The sequence below is a fragment of the Bolinopsis microptera genome, chromosome 8 (assembly GCF_026151205.1).
Source record: "Bolinopsis microptera isolate Bmic1 chromosome 8, MBARI_Bmic_1.0, whole genome shotgun sequence".
In the NCBI taxonomy this organism is placed as follows: Eukaryota; Metazoa; Ctenophora; class Tentaculata; order Lobata; family Bolinopsidae; genus Bolinopsis; species Bolinopsis microptera.
Genome location: NC_087079.1, coordinates 492,872 through 517,456, shown reverse-complemented (window position 1 = coordinate 517,456; position 24,585 = coordinate 492,872). Strand labels below are relative to the sequence as shown.

The window sequence follows — 24,585 nt, the reverse complement described above, 5'->3', positions numbered from 1 at the left end:
AATCTGCTTAAAAACTACCTATCACATATGTGCACTGTTAATGTAGTGCACTGTTAATGTAGTGCACTGTTAATGTAGTGCACTGTTAATGTAGTGCACTGTTAATGTAGTGCACTGTTAATGTAGTGCACTGTTAATGTAGTGCACTGTTAATGTAGTGCACTGTTAATGTAGTGCACTGTTAATGTAGTGCACTGTTAATGTAGTGCACTGTTAATGTAGTGCACTGTTAATGTAGTGCACTGTTAATGTAGTGCACTGTTAATGTAGTGCACTGTTAATGTAGTGCACTGTTAATGTAGTGCACTGTTAATGTAGTGCACTGTTAATGTAGTGCACTGTTAATGTAGTGCACTGTTAATGTAGTGCACTGTTAATGTAGTGCACTGTTAATGTAGTGCACTGTTAATGTAGTGCACTGTTAATGTAGTGCACTGTTAATGTAGTGCACTGTTAATGTAGTGCACTGTTAATGTAGTGCACTGTTAATGTAGTGCACTGTTAATGTAGTGCACTGTTAATGTAGTGCACTGTTAATGTAGTGCACTGTTAATGTAGTGCACTGTTAATGTAGTGCACTGTTAATGTAGTGCACTGTTAATGTAGTGCACTGTTAATGTAGTGCACTGTTAATGTAGCGCTTGTAAAGATGACACACCTTCCTACCAAGATGAGACCACTGTGGTCAGATTACGTAAGGTATATTCTAAATAAACAGCACATAAAATCACCCACTTGATTGAAGCACTGTAGAATACCGCTGTTTTAACAGAATGTAGCTAAGAAAGCTGTTTAAGGAATGTAAGCCGCCCACCAGGAGTGTAACGGCTAAATGTACTGCTGGAATGTACCACACCCACCCTCCATTATCTGAGTGTACAATGTAGTGTTGAAATGTAGCCTGTTATCTCGCACATTCTAACAGCCTTATATTTCAGTCACTGACATCATCTTTACCGTTATTTAAATGTGATCCGACTAAATGGTCTTCATTAAACGTCAAATATTGCGTCAGTAGTACGGGATACGTAATGGAAACGATAGTTATCCTATCAAACACTGCACTAGTAATACTTTAAATATGTGTCAAATATATGATCAGAATTAACCCACTCTATACACTATTGACAGGACGCACACAAGACACAACAAAACACGTACCACACTGTTACACGTGTACTTCCCAGCCGAAACAATACCACAGCTGGCTAGAAGCAGCCTGCAGTTATATATCTGACATGTGATCTGACACAAGATTCTGCACACTGCTTTAGATGATATCTGATAATCACGAGTGGGATGTGAGCCTCACCTCTCAGATGAAGGAGATAGTGCACTATAGTGGGGGGGGGGATAGTGCACTATAGTGGGGGCCGGGGGGCTACTTAATGTATTCTCAGTATCTGGAAATGACGACTGTCCAGGCTCACGAAACTAATACACATATCACCTTACTGAGGGATGTGGCGGGAAATCCCCCTTTCTAATACCAGTATCACCATGGCAACAGTGGGACAATCCAGAGCTAGTGGGGTGTAAGGTGGCACACATTACAGCTACATGTCCTGTTCTCACGTGATCAATGCTGTGACTCTGATAATATTTATAACTATTCGACACTTTTCTTGGAAGATACATATATATATTCTATGTATGAAAGCTTGTGAATAAAAGGACGGAAAGTCTTAACTTATCTAAATACATATTATTGTGTAGGAGTCATGCAGTAATAACAGTTACATTTTTCTAAATCCAGAACAAAAGTGATAATTACGGTTAATGTCATCACTCCACGCCTACTACACTCCACGCCTTACAGCAACCAGGGTACATTTAGGAAACATCTGCTATCTGTTTAATAGAACAATAGATACGTATCTTCTATAGAATGCAATTGTTGGCGATAGAACAGCACACAGTATACCCAGTATACACTATACTGAAATACTCTAGCAAGGAGGCTGTTGTCTGGATAAATCAGTAGTTCAGCATTCTTTATTATAACAAATTAGAGTTTATCAGAACCTACCAATTTTATATATGCAGGCTATGACTTATGTCAAGGAAGTTATCTACAGTTCTTCTACAGCTAACTTAAGATGAATGGTAATGAGTTTGTAATTTGATTCCCATGGGCTTTCTGTGAAATGTAGTAGCATCTGGTACTGATTAGGAATTTATTCCGAACAAATTCTACATAATTCCATGGAAGTGTCTTAAGTATAAGATCTACATAATATTGTACAAGTCTTACTTACTAGCGGCCTGGTTTTTCGCACAAGTATTCTTTAAAAAACTGGAATGATTCGTTTCATACAATTTTTTCGGTGAATAACAAAAGGATCCATATACTAAATTAAGTTGGAAACAAATGTTAATAATCAATCATTTGATATATATCACAAAAGTTTTCCTAATTATCATTCATGTAACACCACAAAGTTAATGACCAAAGAAAATTTGGAAAAAACCCAAATTTTTGTACCGATTCTATATAGGCGCATGTCAAATGGCAATGACTAAAGAAATGAAAGCATCGGGTATCTTAAAAGAAATTAAAATTTTCATAAAACAAATCTCTAAAAATGAGGCGAGGATCCCGTATTGGTCCCAGGTTAACTTAGAAAATTTAGAAAAGCACTATAACTTAGGATAAATCATCAATCGTCATCTAGTGACTTCCGAACGTCATAAAAAATTAAAGGAAATTTTAATCACTTTTCAATAAGGAAAGGGGTATAATTAATATAGAAAATGTTTTTAACTTGAACGCTAATATTGCAATTAGTGGCCAGCAAATTGATCAATTAAAGCGTCATGACATCGAACCAACCATCCAAAAACTCCTAAAATGAAACAAGTAAGGACTGTATATAACATCTAGATGAGTCGTTTTAAACGCCTTTATAATACTATAAAATAAGCATACATCATATATTGTTCATATGACATAAATCAACCCCAAAGGTAACCGAGAGACCTATATTATGATTTATGTTGTTACACATATAATATTATATACGGATCAAGGTAGCACACAGATTTGTCAAGACATGTCAGCAGCACTATGGAGCGCACTACGGAGCGCTGTGTTGCGCATTGCACGCGAGTCCCAGTCTTGCGCGCTAACTTTAGTCTTTGTCCCCTGCGTTATCCTCAACGTCTTCTTGTTCACTCATCCACAAAGTGAGATTGTCTCGGAGAAGCTGCATTATTAATGTGCTATCTTTGTAACTCTCCTGGTCAAGGTTATCCAACTCTGCTACAGCCTTATCGAAGGATTCCTTAGCGAGTTTGCAAGCTTTCTCAGGACAACCTAAGATATTGATAAAATTAAGAAGAGTTGAACTGTTCAGAGCACCTTTAATTGGAATATCTTGAATCAGAGTATCTAGTATTTAATATCGGCATCAAAACGAACGATGCAATGATGCACAACTGAAATGCGATCTTACCTTCAATTTCGTAGTGGAAGACGGAGTAGTTAAGTGCAAGTCCCAGTCGGACAGGGTGGGTGGGCTCCAGGTTTTGTGCAACGTCAGTAGCCTCATCATAGGACTTGTGGGACTGTTGTACAACCTCGTCCTTCTTCTCGGCGTTAGCTACCTCTGCCAGGTACCGGTAATAATCTCCCTTCATCTTCATGTAGAACACCTGGCATATGTTTTAGTTACAAATAATATAAACCTTCGATTCATATACAATAATACATCTAACTAGCACAGAACCTTTATTCAGGCCCTTGACAGAATTAGAATCAGAGAAAAGAAAAGAAACCTTGCTCTCGTGTTCGCTGGCATTCGGAATAAGATATTCGTTGAGCAGACCCAGTACGGTCTCGCACAGGGCAGTCAGTTCATCTTCCACCCTCTTCTTGTAGTCCCGAGCTAATCCTACCTTCTTCTCGTCGTTCATCACCTGCAATACCCTCAATTAACAAAGCTATAAGTAATGCGGTTAACAATGTGCAACCTATTTCACAGCATTAATCACGATTGTGAAGGCAATTGCAAGTCCACTGAAGCCCTCTTTATTAAAAAAGGTACAATCTATATCCCAGCTTCTGAATCCTAGGTATCACACATTTCAAGTTTGCTGCATCCAGGGCAGGTCAGACCAGTATATTCACGGAGCTAGACGACCGTCTTATCAGTATCTTCAGATCAACATTTCTATCCAAATTTAAGGCTACAAGTTCGAGTTTGCCGGCTTCAAGAGAAGCTAAAATTAATTTCTGTGATTGAGTGATCATTGTAGAAATGAAAGTATCAGATATATTAAAAGAAATTAAAATTTTCATAACATAAATTCTAAAAATGAGGCGGGAATTTGTCCAATATTGTAACAAACAGTTAAATCATCATCAGTCAACAAGTGACCTCGAACAACAAAAATCAAAGGAACTCTCAATACTTAATAAAGTGAGGTGAATACAAGTGTGGTTAACGTAGAAAATATTTTTAGTAGAAAAAAATTCTTGTGACCAGGAAGATAATATTTTTGAGTCCGAAATGAATACTCCTTCATAATATCGTACCAATACTGGTAATATCCAGCTCGATATTACAGAGCTAGGAAGATGTTAGAAAACCTAGTCATTAAAACGAGTTACAGTATGCACGACGAATAATTGATAGAAATATTCTTAAACAGAGACCCCGAATGTTTAAAGTTTCATTAGGACAGCTAACAAATATTATACGGGCAGGTCACTGAGTTCTTGTATCATGGCAGCATTAATATGAAGGGTCCATGGTCACATGTGACCCAGTCAATGGTCCACTACTTATTCTTTGTCTCCTGCAGCCTCTTCTCCGTCTTCTTGTTCACTCATCCACAGAGTGAGATTGTCTCGGAGGAGCTGCATTATTAATGTGCTATCTTTGTAACTCTCCTGGTCCAGGTTATCCAGCTCTGCTACAGCTGCGTCAAACGAATTCTTGGCAAGTTTGCATGCTTCGTCAGGTTGCCCTGAAAATATCCATAATTGAATCAAAAACCCCACAATCATGATGGTATGAACTCTCCCCTTTAGATTGTAGCAAGTAGAGTTTACATTCATCTGCACAACTATTCTCGATAGCTCGAGCGATGGGTCAGTCAACTAGTGACATTATCATATCATGCTGGTTTTTATGTGTTCAGCTAAAATTGTTTAAAGCTTACTGATCGGCAGCCTTTTAACTTGGTTCGATCATTTGTCTAACATTATGTAGTCCACATATTATGCTAGAAGTTTAAAACCACAATATATGCACATCTGATGTTAATCAGAAGCTGTGATAAGAGTTATAAGGCAGTGTTTTAACTAGTTGAGAGTTAGCCCTGACAATGTATGTGGGCACTGCTAAAGAGCGGGTTTTAATGGTTCTTTAATATGCAAGCAAGATTAACTGCACCCAGGTCACTATAACCCCTCTTCAATTAGTGACAGATTAACCAATTAGTATGGACTTAACACTACTGGTCATGGTATGAGCGGGTAGTAGACACAATCTCTAAACTTCATAAATAATGGCAGGAGCCAAAAACATTTTACATAAACAAAGGTTCTTACCACCAATCTCGTAGAAAAAGACGGAATAGTTGAGAGCTAGTCCCAGTCTTACTGGATGAGTGGGGTCCAGCTCATCTGCAACCTTGGAGGCTTCCTCATAGGAGTCGTGAGACTTCTGTACCACTTCTTCTTTCTTTTCTGCACTGGCAACTTCAGCTAGATATCGGTAATAATCACCTTTCATCTTCAAGTAGAATACCTAAGAGCGGACTTCACTGTATAAATTCAGAACCATTTCTTAAATCGTGTAGCTCATAATCTGAAGCCCAATAACTTCTACAAAAGATGGTTGATAAGACGGTTGATAAGACAGTAAAACCACTGCACCTGGCTCTCAATTTCTTTAGCATTGGGAATTAGGTGGTCGTTCAAAAGACTGAGGACTGTTTCACACAAGGCGGTCAACTCCTCTTCCACATTCTTTTTGTAGTCCTTTGCAAGAGCTACTTTCTTGTCATCGTTCTGATTCATCACCTGCAACAGGAGCCAGCATTTATTGCGGTTCTAGAGCAAATTTCGGAGCATTATTTTACTTTTCGGGCCATTTTTAAAGAATAATAACGACATACAAATTGTTGAAGATTTGTATAAATTTTGCGCCAGTGCTCCTGCCACAATAAATGCTAACCCCTGATCTGAGTACAGAAAGCAAAACAGATAAAACATCAACATCATCAACTACTAAAGAATAATCACTGAGTCACAAAATGCATCATGTGCAATGCATGGAAAATAGCGTCTGCTCTTTGGGAAAAGATAATCACAAGTCATGTTGCAATACAAAAAATAGTTGTTGGAATTGAGGTATAACGACATTCAAGTGTATCACAGTAACCATGGTAACATTTAACATGGGTAAAACTGAAGTATTGGTTATATTCAACTAAAACCTCCTCAGTAAATCATCAATTGGGATGACCCACTTGTTTTTACTACGAAATCAACTTGTTTTTGACACGGTGAAAAAGCTACGGTTGTGATCTAAAATTTAGACACTTTGATTTGCAAAACTTTACTGTGGGCTTCTTCAACATCATACAATGCAAAATTGTACCTGATTTATTTTATTTCAAACAAATGAATGTTGGGTGATCGTGATATGGAAATGGTTTCTAGATTTGCTAGAATAAGTTAAAGGTCTAACATGCTCGTCGCTCTACTGAAACCAACATTTTATCAGCTTTTTGATCTTACATTCCACTGGCTTTTAAATAATGTTTTACGGCTTCATTTTTCCGCCCAATGAGAAATGTGTGCGACCTGGCTTCAGAAGCTGAGAAAACAACAAAAGAACAGTGCATGGGCTTCCTTAAGGGATTCTTCCTTACCTTGGTCTCCAGTGAAGAGAGGACCCTCCAAGAAGATCGTCGGGCACCGACAACGTTCTTGTAAGCTACAGAGAGCAGGTTTCTTACTTCCTGACTCAGCTCGGTGCTGGCTTCTGTGACCTGGAGAAGAAACATCAGCAAGTTGTATAGCTAGCTGAACGCTTAAGCATCATGGAAAGTTTAATGATTTCGTATTTCTTGGGTTTCCTTTTAAATATGGAGTTTCTCAAAATATCGCTGTTTCCTGCACGTTTCAAGCTTACCTTCTTCATGTAATCAGCCATGTCATCGTAACGTTCAGCAGATTCGGCCCATTTAGCGAGGATGATGAGGGTGTCGTGGTCGTTCAAGTCAGTGGTCATTTCCTTGCTGGCAGAGACAACGTCACTTGATCAATAGACTGACACTTGTGTGCTATAACAAGATTAAATGTTAACATCCTTCACTTATTTTCTGACAAGTGTAACAAATAATTCGTAATTAATAATAATAATAATTTCAAAACGTTTTTGTGAATGCACATGACTTCACGGTTGTGTTGACCGTTGGTAGATATAAACATATTATGGTGGTAAGAACTATTTCAAGATGCAAAGGAATTGGATCATTGAAGTGAGTTGAGAATATAGGAAACAATAACGGTCTGGTAGTATGGCAAAACAAAAACATGTAAATAATTAATTGCTGAAAACACAACAAAACACAACATAATACAAGATGTGATACGAAGCATGCTACACTGTCGACTAAATATGTGCCAATTTATTTGATCTTGACAAATGGTAATATATCAACTTAAATTAAATACCTTTCTTTTGTATCGAACAGAATACCAAAATTACAAATTCTAAGCAATACAGAAATAGTCTTGAAAACAATGTATGCAGCCGGGTCGAAAATGACTTTAATTTTACTTAATATGGGATTCTAACAGTTGCCATCTAGTCCCAAAATAAAGATCATCACCAAGGCAACCATAAATACAAACATAGCGATTTGAAAATAAATGTATCTAGTTGATGAATAAAATATAAACCATCTTTTCAAGGGCCATGCCCACTTCAAGATACTGAAGGTCTAAAACAGTTAAAATAAATGCTTTTTTCTTAGTTCCTTGATCCTTAGGTGAAAATTGTCAAAAATATCATACATAGCCATTAACAAAATTCACTTGGTAAAACATAAGAAATTTTCAAATGAGATGAATTTTAAACTTAAACATCTCGATAATTTTCTGTATTCTGGCGGCCAAATGTATATCTGGATTAGGTTCAAGTAGACTGTTCAGAAAACACAGGTGATTGTTGTAGATTTAAGTATGCAATATGCTCCTAAAACAAGAACTCTTCAAATATTTCTATATTGCATTATTTACAGATATCAAGGCAAAGTGAGTTCGAGAATTAGGAACAATGTGAAAAACATTATATTCCTTACATTCCTCCTCTACAGTCTACATAATTGCGAACATGATGACAGCAGACAGATTAAGATCGATTAAATAAGTACAAAGATAATTAAATCACCTCCAGGGCTGTGCCAAGTGAGTATAAATTTATGTTTAATTCTAAACTTACCGAATTGGTAACCAAATGAACTACAAATATAAGCTTAGAATTTGATAATAAACCAACAAATACTTTAATGACAGTTGAAAATGAGCACATACAATAACAAAACGAATATTAACTTCTAGACCTAAAATACATGATGCAATTCAATTACATGTTATATAATAAATATGGTTTTACTGTAACACAAAAAATCATTTCAAATCAATTTCTTCTGGAAAATTCCTGATTCACTCATATGAAATAGCCAGCAAAGTTCACAACGGTTCATATCTATGTCCTAAGTGAGAATTATCGTAATTACAAGCCTTATTGATTTTCATCCTCATCTTCTCCATCTGCACTCCAGAGGGTAAGATTGTCTCTTAACAACTGCATGATTAACGTGCTGTCCTTGTACGATTCCTCCTTCAGATTATCAAGCATACTGATTGCATCATCAAATGCTTTCTTTGCAAGATCACATGCTTTGACCTTGTCATCTAGAATTTCAAAGTAGTACACAGAGAAGTTGAGAGCAAGGCCCAGGTGGATAGGATGTGTGGATTCCAACTCTTTCTCAGAAATATCCCATGCATCCTGATACACTTGCCTAGCATTATTTATGCTGTCCTTTTCATCAGACTCCTTCTGAATTTCAGCAAGATATCGTAAATAATCTCCTTTCATTTTCATGTAAAACACTTTCTCTTTACTTTCACTGGCATTTGGTATTAAAAGGTCATCAAGAATCCTCAAGACTTCATTACAAAGATCTGTTAACTCTGCTTCGATTTTCTCCTTGTAATTTTTTACTTGAGCTAATTTAGCATCGCTTTCGTTGAGCTTTTTTTCGATACCACACATGGCTCTCCAAGATGACCTCCTTTGTCCAACAACATTCTTATAAGCGACTGAGAACAGGTTTCGGTCATCCTCTGAGATGTCTCCATTAAGCGCTTCAATGTGTTTCCTCATCTCAAAGGACATATCATTATACCTTTCAGCTTGCTCTGCCAGACGAGCAATGGCAACATGGTTACTTGAAGTCATTCTGAAACATGGCCAGGTTAGTATATTAAAAACTTTTTCATAAATGTTTACTCAGAATAGCGAAGAAATCAAAATACACAACATTACTAATGTTTAAAATTCGTAATTGATAAGTGTGCTGATAATCTTAGCAGTTTTTTATCTCTTATCGCTGCACTGTAACTGCCCCTATGCTGGTAATGTGTTTCTCTTGAATACAAGTACAAGTACATGATGGAGGAAAAGGATACTATTCAAAGACTGTCAAGTTACTCTACCTTCACTCGAAGTGTGTGTGTGTGTGTGTGTGTGTGTGTGTGTGTGTGTGTGTGTGTGTGTGTGTGTGTGTGTGTGTGTGTGTGTGTGTGTGTGTGTGTGTGTGTGGAGTAAAACAGTTGGATCATGCTTCTCAGTAGACTGATGCTATACGCTGTGGTAATTAACATGAGATGTCAGGTTATACAATTAAAGAAAAACTATTGGATTACCAGGAAGGTAGGACCCCTAATGAGCACAGTTGAAGTAGCTGCAGACTCTGGTGGTCTCGGTCTGTGTCATCCTCTAAAGAACTTCGAATAGAAACAGGGCTGCCTGTTTACATGCATCCAAAGCATTTCGAGATATTTAGTGGTGCCTACCACAATCTGTGCAATAGAATCATCGATCACACAAGAGCTTTACTTACTACAGGCTAGGTGTGTGCCGTTACACATCAGGTAAAGAATATACTTTGTGAAAACTGGCCACGGGCCTAAATATTACATATCAATCAATTACAATTCATTAATATTACCAATATTAAAAACTATCGAAAATATTCAAGAAAGTATTCTCTAGCCAAAGGGCTCAATATTTAAATCTAAATCTTCAATATTGTCTGGTTTACATCGCAACTTGGGCCCTCTGTCCCCCCTTATCGAAATAACCGTTGTCTTTAATACCTCAAAGCGCAAGCGCTTTCAAGATATGTAACTGAGTCTGAATAACGCTGACCCGTTGGAGATTCCATCTTTTGTGCAAGCTTTTTAATCAAGCGTTGCGCTTCGACTCCCATGCCTCCTGTTGTGGAGAAAACTAAAGGTGTAAAGGTAGCTTTTTCCACTTCTAGGACCCTTGCATTATATGCTCTTTTCTTCTCAGTCTCGTGAGCCAAATACATCATAGGAATTGGTTTAGCGGCGTTGGTTGGAGCAGGAGCGTGAAACACTCTTACATCAAAAAATGCTCTTTCCAACGCATTCCAAACTGATCTTGCTGATATATCTAGTCGGGCTTGATCTCCAGTTACTGTACCTCGTGGTAACTGCATGCCGCTGAAGAAGAGGGGGCTCTGTCTGAACGTCTTTGCATTTGACTGTCCGCATGATATTAGCTATTGTATCTAGAAGTGAGTTATGCCTCAAGGTCACATAACCCCCAAGTTTACACGTGATCTGAGGGCATGGTTTGCGGAGTAGGAATCACCACAAGTACAAAGTTTTGGACAATCTTTCAGCTTCAGGTTATATCTTAAAGCTATAGCATCTGAAAACTGTTGCTTATTCAGGAGATAACCATAGCTTTTGAGTGGTAAGGTGGTTAGCCAGGAACTTGCACCCTTCTCTGCTGCTAGCTGTAACATAAAGAATATACTAAGTACAAAAAATCTCATGTCCAACTGAAGATTAATAATACGAAAATATGCTATTAGCTAAGAGCCTGTGTGTACGAGCTCTCTTGTAAAGTTAAAACCTGAAGTTGAGTTGATTCCACATGTTGGCAGTTAAGATTTAACTAGAATGTTACCATAGAGCTTTTAATGTGTTGCAGATTGCTGATGGTTGCCAGATGATGGTATTCAGACCACACATAGGAATGACGACACAAGCCCTATATGATACATACCTCCAAAATATATTTATAAAAGTTGTACGATATAGTGAAAAACTAACCAAATTAACTCAAGTACGTCATAAACTGAGTGATATGAACAAGACAGGTAGAGACTATAATAACCCGCCTCACCAACCAAATCTCTTACATCTGGTTTTGTCATAGTTTCGCACTACAATCAGCTTATTGGACTACTTGTATAAAATTATGAAAGTCAAGTGACTGGTACGCGGTAAATTTGAATTTTTGTTCTATTGTCTATGAACATTTTTCTATTAATATAATTTCTATAAATTGAAGCGTAGTAATTGCTTGGATCTTTTTTCGTGCTCAGTTATTATTTATATTCTATCACTTTAAACTTACTAACCATGTATAAATTTGTTAGGTGGGTGGGTATTTTAAAATTATCTGCTGAAAATTGATCTCTAATATTTATTATTAAAAAATTACTCATTGCAGCTGGTTACTTTAAAATGTTCATCATCCTCATCATCATTGCAGTTTAATTACATTATACAAGTTCAATAATGAATAATATAACAAGTTAAATAATATCATATTAGTTTATTGTTGATTGCGTTTTGTTAACAATTGTTACATCTCAATATAATTGTAATAATAATATACATTTTGGTTACCTGAGGACCCCAGGCTATTATGTTCATTAACATATAGATAAAGATTTGGCGGAATGACAGGCTGAGCGCGGCCCAGTAAACATTTTGGCCCAGTAACAAGTAAACATTTTGGCCTTATATTTCATCTAACCATGTGCTTTCGCGCCATTGCGGGCGCGCTTGTTTCACGGGAGGCTGGGGCGCGCCACTATAAGGGCTCTGGATAAAGTAAGCCTTATATTATTAACTAGATTACCCCACCAACAACCAAAATAACAGGGTTATCATGACATAATGGTAAATAGTAAAAATGACGAGAGACAGGGCCCTAAAATAAATTATTGCGGAACGTCTGATAAAACATTACATGTTACATGTATTGGAGGACTTCGCCGCTTCGACGCGCCGCGCGAACTAGCATTCTTGCTTCGCATCGTCGATCGTTGCTCTGCTTCGCAGAGCAACGATCTCGATGGGTTGACATCGTCAACTAAGTTACATGTAATGACAGGAATCACTTTTAAATCAAATGTCGGTGATGTTTGTATAAGAAGTTTTTGATTCACGATGTCAATCCTTCGCAGCTCGGTGAGGCACAGTGGTGCATCTTGCCGATCTACCGAGACGAATTATTTGATGCGCGGCGCACCCCAGTAGTGCATCGCGCTACAAAAGAAGTTTTTAACAATAATGAATGTGTTATTTATATACACAAGATAAAGAGGTTCAATTGCAATTGCAATATGTTCAAAACTAGGTTTCATGATTTTATTGTATCGAGCAGATAATGTTTACAAACTAGCCGCTACCCAATTGTAACTTTGTATGTTACAACCGACTTACGCGCGCGTCAAAATACTTTGCAACTGATGATCAACGATCAATTTTTAATATTTTTTAATATTTCATAAAAATATGACGCACTTATTTTACAAAAAGGTTTGATTCACGATGTCAATCCTTCGCATTTCGCCGATCTGCATACGTGGTTGCGAGAAGCATTATTTGATGCGCGCGCGACCCAGTAGTGCATCGCGCTACAACAAAAAGGTGGGATCGGGAATCCCACCGGGAAAGTAAAAAATGGCGGGCGCATGCTACTATAAGCGCTAGGGGTCTGGTCACCGGTCACCGCGCGGTTAAATTTAAATTTATGATACGTCTCCGTGTACATTGTTCGAGCGTGCTAAATCACTCTACAATCGATTTCGGATATTTTTCTAAAAGGGCCCCTGACAGTTGAAATCTACCTGATTCGTTGTATTTTCGTACGCTGATTCCGAATCACCGCACATGACAGAGGGTTTAAATGCTCCCCTAGCAAGATATCGGCAAAAAACTGTCTCCAGTCTCGATTACGTGATTTGACCATATAAGGAAGTTGGCTTAATATCTCGTCGGGGTTATCGGTTAGGGTTTCAGCATATGCTTATTGCTTCAGTTAGGGATTGGGCTTGTGTTATGGCCGTTGGGATCAGATTATAGAGGGTTAGGATTTTGCGTCGAATAGTCATATATGATTCAGAGCCATCTTATAGAGGACGTGTTAAAAATTTACGTGACAATCAACTGTATAGTGCATAGTGATTAATCATCATCCTACATTGTTAATTGACTGACCCAGCTACTAATTCGCAAAGCTTTGCATAAGAATCATGGAGAAGAACAAAAAGGCGCGCGGTATAGTAACCAGGTTTCGATCAAACGCTGCTATTTGTAGCCATTTGTGATTTTTCGTGGTCAAACGTCGCCAATATTAATAATATATAAAAGCAATTACCCTCATGATATGCAGCAATTTAATTGGACGAGAGCAACTGTGTCATGGCGCTCCTACTAAATTGCTCGTCCAAATTTTAAGAAAATTCTTGTGAATTTTCGTTAGGGTTAGGGTTGGGATTAGGGTTTATGTTTCATTGACGATGTCAACCCTTCCAGATCGTTGCTCTGCAAATTAACAAAGCAACGCTCTGGTTGACTGGTTTGCGTGGCGTGTCGAAGCGGCGAAGTCCTCCAAGGTTTATGTAAAACCGTTTTGTACGGCTGCAAAACCATAAAAACCAAAGTCACATGAAATTTTTGGGCGAGCAAATTAGTAGGAGCTGTATATATAGTAGTAATACGCCCAGCCAGTAAGCTTTGCTGGGTCCGCACGAACTCTTTTCACATTTCCCCCAAAAGAAAGTAACGAGCCATAGCACATATAATAATTGCTGGCACATATAATAAGCTGGCAACATGGGATTGATTAATGATTAATGATTGAGCTTGTCATTCAGCTGCAGCTTCAATGTTGATAGACATTATAGTCTGGGGTGCAGGGGTGAGGGGTCCCTGACCGTAGCACGTAGGTAAATTGGCAAGGCCCTATCTTCGAAAATTGTCCGTTTGTCTGCTTACAAGAAATCAGACAACCCATCAAACACCCAGGTTTTAGAACATTTAAAGATTTAATAACACTCGTCGAGACAATAAACATGGGGGTGTATCACTGTATGCATTATGGTTCAAAATGAATATGCTCGTGGCGTCAGGTTAGAAAATGTCAAATAGAGGATGTCATAGCGTGCAAACTAGACAGAACCTTCTTTGGGCTAAAATGTGACATCTTTCTCGTTAACTCTTATATTAAACCATCCAATACTTCGAACAAAAATTCCGATGTCACTGGTCTCGTCGTTTCGATACCCTGAGAGAATTGGACAAATTTCTCAATAAGTTACTTGGCAATGAAACTGCCCGAGACTTCTTAATCAATTAATCAGCCACCTACTCTGGGCCGACGACCTAATATTGCTAGCTCTAGATCCGAAGACCCTTCAAAAACAGCTCGATACACTGAACAACTATTGCATCCAATGGGGAGTGGAAATTAATTTTTTTAAACCAAGCTCATGAAGTTCAATTCCAAATTCAGTCAGAATCTGAGAACGACGCAAGTTTTAAAATTTGTACTCACACCATTAAGGAGGTCGAGTCATACTGCTACCTAGGAGTCGAAATTCATAACTCAGGATCATTCACCCAAGCCCGCACTGAACTGAAAAAGAAGGCGATGCGTGCCATGTATGCCATGAAAAGCACGATTAACAAATCCAAACTAATATTTCTCACGACCCTTTTCGACAGTCTCATTAAACCTATCGTTCTATATGGGGCACCTATTTACACACCTATGTCCATTATAAAACATATCGCAAAACGAGCAAACCACAGCGATAAAATTGAAACAAACACTGACATCCGAACGAACATACTCAAGAAAATTAGCCTGCTCAATTCTGAAAAAGTGCACCTACACTTTCTGATATGGTCCCTAGGAGTTAATCGGAAAGCGACTAATGCGGGCGTCTGGGGTGACTCAGGGCGTTATCCGTTGATTTACGAATGTATCAATCTCACCCTTAGGTATACTCAACGTCTGCATAATCTTAGTGACGGCTCATTAGTTTCACTGGCCTTCCAAGAACAAAAGAACCTGAACTTATACTGCCACTGGTACAGAGGCTTAGCGCCACTCCTTACTATTGACCCATCTTTCTCCGCCGATCATGTGACAGCTTTTCATCTTAAAACTAAAAAACACGTATAGCCAGCTGCAAAAAAAACACTCAAACGTTATAAAACCACCCAAAGAAAACTTCCTTATACACAACGGTATCAAAAGTCGTCATGTAATATTAAAATCGATCAAAACGTATTTCAAAGAGTCTTAGAACTTGTACATTAACTCTTCTCAGAAACTAGATTTCTACCACAATCTAAAATCAAGCTTTGGGAAAGAGTGTTACCTAGATCACGTGATTAGGTATAACGATAGGGTAAATACCACCAGACTCCGCGTAAGTGCACACCGACTGGAGGTTGAATTAGGTAGATATAACAAGACTCCTCGTGAAGATCGAATATGCACATGGTGCAGCATTATCTTTAGCGCCCATATTGTCGAAAACGAAGAACATCTCTTAAACCATTGTGATATTAACGCTGTCGCTAGACGGAACATCCTAAATACGATTGGGGTGCATCGAAGTCGAGCGACAGCACCCCAAACTCAACAATTCACACCATATTTCCTGATACAAACCTAGTCAAGCTCATCTCCAATCATAATGGTTTCTTTACATCAATGACTTACGAGTGCCAGATAGTGATACATCTTTCGAGAATTGTCGCCAGGTATATCACCAACTGGTTCAACAACCGTAAAAAGTTCTTGGAGTCAATAAACGTCGATTCTTGCCGTAACACGTAACCACTAACCAACGTTCCGCGCCATAAACGTACATCTACAACATTTTTCAACATTACTCTTCGAGCACCGTTGCCTACAAAGCTACACTCATCGAGCTAGGGTACCCTATGCAAGTGGCGATATAATAACAAAGTTTATCAAATAAAAGATTTAATATAGTCAAATTCTATTTATATTTGTGAATATTAGTATTATCATTATGGAGAGGGGCGAGTTTATAGTTATAATATTATTATATTTATTATCTTGATCACAGTTGCTGTTGTAACTTAAGATTTGAAATTTGTATTCCTTGTATTCCCTGTATTCCTTGACGCTCCCAAATGTGGCATCCCTTTTACATCTTAGTTGTGCAAAAGCTAATTAATCGCGGTGTCAGCAGCTATAGTTTCCCACGGTGCTTCAAGCTTGCATGCTTATTACTTGAGGACGCATATGGTGGTCAGATCACTTGGTTCTCCAAAGGCAGGACTCGGGCAGCCATAATAATCTGCACATCATTGTGCTTGATATCTTAGGTAGCGAAGTCGAACAGAATTCCGTTCTTCAAATACAATAACTCATGTAAATCATAGTACACATATATTGTCCTGACTGTTCACGACCGTTGACCTAGCCTACTTGGGCCGCTCTGAATATTTCTAGAGGTAAGCTGATATCTTCGGTAAGCTGAAATCTGAAAATGTCCTACCGGTAGGACATTTTTATGATTTTCCTTTCATAAAAGTTTTCTCCCGATATTCAGCTTCCAATCGTGGATTGTGTCATTCACACTGACCTCACTAGCTGATTGGTCTCTGGTCAAAAATACAGTCAAAACTATGAAATTTTGGTCAACGAAACAGAGAAAAGCTTCCATTTAAAAATCTTCCAAAATGTCTCTTTCTATTCTGATGATTATCTGTTTATCAAAGCTATCTTCGGTAATCTAGCGTTTAGTACTTCATTGTGGCTTGTTCCATCCACAGTGAACTCGCTTATTGGTACCTTACAAGACATATTTATGTGGATCATAATTCTGGGGATCGGAATTATGGGGGAACGAAAATATGGGGATTTTTTTCAGAAATCCCCAAATTTCGTACCCCAAATTAAATTGTCGCATTTTCACGCTAAATTATTTCAGAGAAATCAAAATCAGTTTTTGATGGAATTTTTAAAAATCGTGAAAAACTAAATTAATTAAGAATCATTCTCTTCGTTTAAATCGTGGTAAAACTATCATTAAAAACGGATTTAGGAAATCAGCTATAACTGAGGCAATTAAAATATTAGAATTTTCGGAGCAGGATCCATTTGTTTAACAACAATGTTTTGCTGTTCAAGTTATTCCATAACGGTGAAAATTGCATGTCTTCCTTATTCTATTTTGTTTTTCTAGTGTGAAACTAGTCGTTGTTATAGAAGTCTATATAAAATTATATGTGAGATAATTTTGAATCTGACGCACGTTTTTCACGTAACACTGAAAAACCAGTATTTTCTATTCAGTAATTTTTATACTAAGTAACTTTCTATTTACCTGAGAAATGCGTATCCTTGTCTCATTCTCACAAAACATGTATAACAACTTATTTGACAAATTCACCTCAAATTAGCCCTACTTAAGCCAATTACATAAAAATTAATGTGTGGGATTTTGAAATGGCGGCCACAATTTTGGTAGTACGAAAATATGGGGATTTTTTCCAAAAATCCCCAAATTTCGTACCATATAAATATGTCTCGTAAGGTAACTGGAAAGAAATCAAACTGTGAAGTGTTGACCCAGGAAAGTTCATATTTGAAAATGTTCTACCGGTAGTACATTTTGATAATTTCCCATTTTGCGAAGCATTCTCCGGTATAATGACTTCCAGTAGCTCAATTGAGGGGGTGGGGGGGGGGGGGGAGGGAGAAGATCACCCATTTTTCTCTTGTGCAAGATACATGGAGGCAGCAGAATGACGAGTACTACCAGATCTCGGTGGAACTAAATGGATCCACGATATCACGACAGGTCCTTCTCCAACCCCTTCCTCTTGAATAACGAATAATATTACATAAATCTAGAATATGAGTATAATTATGTATGATTCTAGAACTTCATAACTCAGCTGATTAAACTTGAAGTTGTATAACTGAGCAGTTCCTAGTTGCCAGTAGTCGAGCAGGGAGTTTCCCTACAATAGCTCATTGTAACCATGGTTACGTGACGTACGCCAGTCACCATTTCACTGCAATACAATGCCCGATCAATTTGCTAGATTAACTTTAGTAATTAGCCTTTAGTTAAAGAATCGCGCAAGAAGTTGTCTAATTTGTGGGCCCTACAAAGATCGGTTAATGAGGAGAGGTAATTAACTAAACTGAATCTCAATCAAATATTGCGTGGTACGACGTCCAATTCTAGAGTAGCAAAGATCACGTGGGAGTCAGTTGACCAATCTATAATCACGCGAGACTATTTTAGGGGAGACTAGACATGCACAGATCTCAGTTATACCGAGACCGACAGTCTCCCCGCTGCTTGATCTTAATTGCTGGTGAATGACCAGATCGTTGCTAGGTTCAAGCTCTTCCAGGCTCGATCAGATTGAAGCTATTTCTTAGATTACGTTTAGTAGCGATACGAATATCCGAGGAAAGTATAGGGATCATACTGTTTCATTTCTTCTCCTCCGACCTCCATATTTTACAAAATTGCACAACATTATTTGAATTGTGTATCATGGACAGTTCCCCATACTTATAAGTTCCTCAATTTAACCGAGTTTCAAAAGTTGTTGAAACTTTGTAGCTGGCTTAAAGTAAGTATTGAGTTGTAGCGATTTTAAAGTAGCGAGGTATAATGATCAGGCAGCTCGACAACACCCTACAATATTCTGCAACACTGACTAATAGCCTGTTTCCACGCCTCTGTAAATCCTCGACAGAGTGACGGTGATCAGGGGACCTTTTGTTCGGGTCCTTGATCTTGGGATTTAGAGGTCAATATGAGGCACATGACCCTGAGGAAGACCTCTGATTGGTGGACGTGAGAAGTTAAGTAGAGGAAGGATCCCGAGGAAGTTAACTCAGCCCAAAGCTGAGTATTAGTTTGCTTCCTCAGGAGTACAGGGGGATTCCTAGTGGCAGTCATAACAAAGCAAGGTTAAATCATTAAATTAGGATAAGAACAATAGGAATAGTATTAGACTCGTGCGGTATTTTATTAAATCATGATCGTAAATACTCCAATTTTTAAGCACCTGCTCATTCAAATTTGAAAATTAGAAGTCAGATACATCTAAAGACGTATTGTACAAAGCTAACTGAGGGGACAATGGTAGGTCATTTCCCCAGCAGAGGATACAAATACTCGACTTGGGGAGACCGCCGCTGATCCATCACTTCTTGTTCGCCCATTTGCCAGACACTGGACTTCTGACAAAGGAATATCTAGCACCATCCTCTTTCGTCTATTAGCTGGATCTTTGCCGGTAAAATGTTGGGAAGTTTTTGTCCCTTAATTTTGGATGAGTCTAGGGTAATGAAGCGATGAACAAAGGATGTTGGTGAGACATAGATGATTTGTCAGCCATCGTTTAGCTATAAGAGATACCAATATTTTTGAGCAGTCAGTACCATTCTGGTGGTTCAGAGTTTCCGGGGTTGAATAGCTTTCAGAGATTTCTTACTCGTGGTCTTGCACCCCAAGGTCCACAATCTCACTCTATTTCACAGGCCAGTCCCCAGTCAGTCCTTTTTTTTTGTCAACTCATCGCTGTAGATTTTACATTCAGTGACCTATCAGAGAGTTGGATTTAGGTCACATGACTCCAATCTCCACTCAGAGAGCTGTATTGTGAACTGTATGTGACTCTCAATCACTAGGCTAATAGTCCTACTCAAGTCATAGGCTATTCAAGTTCTGTTAGGTAATAAAGGATATCGTTTTTATATCCAAGGAAATGCCATTTTCGGTGCTATTTTTCATGTCATTAATCTTTATCTACGAAAAGCAGTCCACATGTCATAAGGCTTAGGAGAAAAATCTTTTGCTTTCTGCTTATTTTGTTCTCGGTAAAAAAACGTGCGCTTTTTTCTCTCAAAAGTGGGAGCAGTATTTTTTGTGAGGTTTTTACTTTTTATCAAGATCGAAGTTAGGTTTTAGCGCGTACCACTATTGTCACTGTCAGTAGGACAGTTAATTAGGAACTATTATATAATAAAATCCACATGCACAGAAGTAGACTAAGTCTGTAACGAGACAACAGGAAGAGGGTGCAGTCTTTTGGGGCTATCAAGTTATTTAACTCTAGGTCATATGAGAGATTTAGCCCCAGTTTAATCCATCATTACCCGCAATAGCACGGAAGAGAGTTAAGCTAGCGGGTTCACATCCTAAAGTAATGTACTATGTTAGTAGTAGAATACACAGGACACAGTGCCATTAGATCCCATATTGTTAAACATCGTTCAGTACGATATTATGTTGTGTCCTAGGAAGGTACGAAACAATCGTGATGGAGTTTAGGTTTACTAGATTTTCTGTGTTAATTACACAGATTACATATGTTGGTTTTACAATTACATATTCCTCTCGGGTATTAATACTCGAAGCCTCAATTGCCATTTCTAACGCGTTTTGTCTGGTCTCCAGTTCTTTATCCATTGAGAAGATCTTGAATTTTGATTTGCCGAATTTCCTTAATTTTGTAACGTCCGATTTTCTGAACATATTTAGGAATATCCTTAGCCACCAGATCCTTATCGTATTAATTGATTTAAAATAAACTTTCAAATGAGAAAATAGCCTGACGACTTTCTCATGAATTCGCAGCTTTATTAAATACTGCTTCACCCTAATTTATAATTCTGAGCTGGCTAACAAACTGACATAATTTTCTAAATTTCTTAACTCAAAGACTTTTGATTGATGGGCTATCAAATTGAAGATGGAAATGTTTTTTGTAGATTTCATTTAAGTAGCGGGAGTCTTTGACGTCATTTATTTTTAAAATGAGATATCTACTTTAACGTCAAAGAAGTGTATTAGTACTAATAGTGATGACGAGATCATTATGACAAATCTTTGATCTTGAACTGAAGAAATAGCAGACTCAAACTCGTTTTAGCATATTTTTGAAAAGAAGAGCGGCCCTTTATATCAGTTTTATTTAATATAGAAATTATTGCTTTTCGTCTATTTGTTACTTCTGATCGTACGGTGTGCCTCCAACTTCAAACCTCCACAACGTATTCCTCTAATATTCATCACAAAAATAAAATGATTTAATCGACTTTTTATCTTCTTTCATATTCACAAGCAACTGTTGTACGATTACTAAACATAATGTTACTGCATTGACAATGTTTATATGGATAATATTAGATCTAACTGACAAATAACATTAAGGAAGATTACGAAGACAAAAGCATTCCTACAGAGTTCAGTTTGAAAATGAAGAGTGTTATATTTATAGGTAAGACTTCAGATTTTTACTTTCGTTTATACGTTAGATTTCTCCGAAATTTCGACAATGGATAAGGGAACCGATTTATGGTTGAATAATAACGATTACATTAATTAATTAACTTACTGTTGGAAAATTTGTGGCTTTGTATCATTCTAAAGGTCCACTAACCACACACCCAATTACAAGGATTCTATTTTCAGGACTATTTCTAATGCTGGCTCTAAATGACGTTGCAGCGGGAGATCTGAAAAGAAGATCCGTGGACGATTCCCAAGTGGTAAAGAGAGGAGTGGAGGACGAGGAATTCAGAGGTATGCGGGAGCAAGACGACGAGGAAAGCAGAGAGAAACGTGAAATTGCTGACGATGAGCTGTTTAGAGGCAAACGCGAATTCCGAGGCAAGAGAGAGTTTCGGGGCAAGAGAGAGTTTAGAGGCAAGAGAGAGTTTAGAGGCAAGAGAGAGTTCCGAGGCAAGAGGGAATTTAGAGGAATGAAGAACAGCGAAGATGAGGAATATTTCAGAGGAAAAAGGGACTTGAGTCAGTAGGAAAAAGGGACTTGAGTCAGTAGGAAAAAGGGTTGTAATCTTTTCGAACTAATTTAACGAATCGTTTAAATGATACTGACAGTGACACTACAATTGAGATTACATGAATTCCTTGATAAATCGTCGCAAGATGATAGCGTGTGTTACACAGCTTTTTTAAAAATCGTCCGTGGTTACATTTAGTTTTATTTAGAGTCGGGGACCCAGGATATAATGTTCATAAACATATGATTGAAGCTGCGGTGGAATGACAGGAGCTGAGCGCCGCCCAGTAAGTTGACACGAATCTTGATTTTTGATCGGTTAGTTTGTGTCACGTGACAAGAATACAGCTTTGTGACTGGTAAAGATTTTAGGTGTACGATACAAGTTTTCCACGACCAGGCTACTGTGCCAGGTTCATTATATAACTGTTCACATCTTTTTTACGAGTAACGAAGGTTTTATTTGGTTAGTTTTGCATCAATATTGAGTTTTATTGCGTCAAAATTCAAATCATCACTTGAAGTTGACAAAAGATAATAATTGGCAATAATAATTTATAAGCTCGGGCGTGTCATTGAGTCTCATTTGATGATTTTATCAAGAAAATTCCCAATTTTTTTCTGAATAGACTCAGTTATGACAATGTTTTGCTTTGGTAACATAGTTAACAAGCCACATCCCATCAACAACTTCCCTAGCATCTTTAAGTTGATGGGACTTATTAATGACCTCCCCTCCACCACCAACAACATGGATGCTTGCCTTGTTACTAGGTACGACACTCAGCAAGCTAAGTTAAGCCTCCATAAAGACGATGAAGACCTAATAATATCACAGTCCAGCTCCATTTGCACTTACTCAATAGGGGCTCCACGGTCACTTGAGTTTGTGCTCGATACAACCCAAGTAGAACAACGCACAACTAGGGCCTCTAGGTCAAGGCCAGCCCATGAGTTGATTAACGCAGACTTCACCCTTCCTGCCACCAATGGCACACTGAACATCATGAAGCCTGGTGCACACTGCACAGCAAGTCATGAGGCACAGGATTGCCCCAGGAGTTGCACCTTCTGACAATGAAATTTGTTGGAGGTATATATAGGTATATATAATGAACGCGCGCTGAACCAGTGTTGCACTAGGTAAAAATTGTGTATATTTTGTTCATTTTTGAGTGTAAATTAATTTATTAATTTATCACAAATTATTTTATTATAATATAACCACTTATGTGAAATGGTTATTTTGACTTTAAATATATGAACTAAATATGAATTGATTGTGGGTATAAAATAAAATTTGTTTTAAAAAAATTTGTTTTACTATAGTCTCTCCTTCAGAAAGTTAACCACACCTTCCTCTTCCCCTTCATCTCCTATTCTTCCCTCTCCTACATCCGACAGTCCTAATAAAGTATCTCCAAAAGCTCCCATCACAGACTCTCAAAAACACCAGAAGTCTATCATTCTCATTGCTGGTGACTCCTTTGCTGCTCGATTGGACGCTGATCGCCTCAGTAGAGGTAAAGAAACTGTCACCAACATAGCTAAGGGTGGGCTTAAGATCTCAGCTATACAGAAATCTATTGAGGCCTTTCATACAAAGAACCCTCTTGTGCAGGTAAAGAAACTGTTCTTAAGCTTCGGTGCCAACGACATCCGGTACTGTACCCAGGGTGTCAATCATCTCAAGACCCCTGTGAGCAGAGGCACATATTAGGTGCGATGGGTGCGGGATCGCACAATTTACCGTTTTCCGCACATGTCCGCATAATTTATTGTTTTCCGCACATTTTGTAATTTTCTGCATATTTCCGCATAATCTAGCATTTTCCGCGTAATTTCGCATAATTTTGAAATTTTCGCGTTAAGATTTTCGAGTGTAAAAACCAAAATATGTTATAGTCGGGCCCTTTTAGGACCGTGTCTCAGGCCCTTTCGGGACCCTGACCCAGGCCCTTTTAGGACCGTGACTCAGGGCCTTTCGGGACCTTGACCCAGGCCCTTTTAGGACCGTGATTCAGGCCCTTTCGGGACCGTGACCCAGGCCCTTTTGGAACTCATACCTAGGCCACGTGACCCAGTTACCACGTGACACAGGCCCTTTCGGGACCCTGACCCAGGCCCTTTCGGGACCGTGACCCAGGCCCTTTTGGAACTCATGCCTAGGCCACGTGACCCAGTTACCACGTGACACAGGCCCTTTCGGGACCCTGACCCAGGCCCTTTCGGGACCGTGACCCAGGCCCTTTCGGGACCGTTACCCAGGCCCTTTTGGGACCGTGACCCAGGCCCTTTCGGGACCGTTACCCAGGCCCTTTCGGGACCGTGATCCAGGCCCTTTCGGACCGTGACCCAGGCCCTTTCGGGACCGTGACCCAGGCCGTTATGAAACCCTC

The 24,585-nt window shown here is 38.5% G+C and overlaps 3 protein-coding genes across 4 annotated transcripts; 1 reads left to right on the top strand and 2 right to left on the bottom strand.

The window, feature by feature from the left end:
• Positions 1 to 2,356: 2,356 nt before the first annotated feature.
• On the bottom strand, positions 2,357 to 23,397 carry LOC134820029 (14-3-3 protein beta/alpha-A-like). 2 transcript variants are annotated; one of them, XM_063830208.1, is made up of 6 exons: positions 23,388 to 23,397; positions 7,149 to 7,301; positions 6,886 to 7,005; positions 3,778 to 3,918; positions 3,456 to 3,654; positions 2,357 to 3,316 (listed from the first exon to the last, which is right to left on the bottom strand). In XM_063830208.1, the coding sequence occupies exons 2-6, from the start codon at positions 7,245 to 7,247 to the stop codon at positions 3,132 to 3,134; spliced, it is 744 nt and encodes a 247-aa protein (XP_063686278.1). In that variant the 5' UTR covers positions 7,248 to 7,301; positions 23,388 to 23,397; the 3' UTR covers positions 2,357 to 3,131. The 2 variants fall into 2 exon arrangements, with proteins under 2 accessions (XP_063686278.1, XP_063686277.1); XM_063830207.1 differs by lacking the exons at positions 2,357 to 3,316; positions 3,456 to 3,654; positions 3,778 to 3,918 and adding exons at positions 4,274 to 4,971; positions 5,558 to 5,756; positions 5,885 to 6,031.
• Positions 7,535 to 9,489, bottom strand: LOC134819163 (14-3-3 protein beta/alpha-like). Its single transcript, XM_063828947.1, has one exon. It carries the CDS (start codon positions 9,486 to 9,488, stop codon positions 8,766 to 8,768), a length of 723 nt encoding a protein of 240 aa, XP_063685017.1. The 5' UTR covers position 9,489; the 3' UTR covers positions 7,535 to 8,765.
• On the top strand, positions 21,596 to 22,645 carry LOC134819931 (uncharacterized). Its single transcript, XM_063830088.1, has 2 exons — positions 21,596 to 21,661; positions 21,856 to 22,645. Exons 1-2 carry the CDS (start codon positions 21,640 to 21,642, stop codon positions 22,200 to 22,202), a joined length of 369 nt encoding a protein of 122 aa, XP_063686158.1. The 5' UTR covers positions 21,596 to 21,639; the 3' UTR covers positions 22,203 to 22,645.
• Positions 23,398 to 24,585: the final 1,188 nt, after the last annotated feature.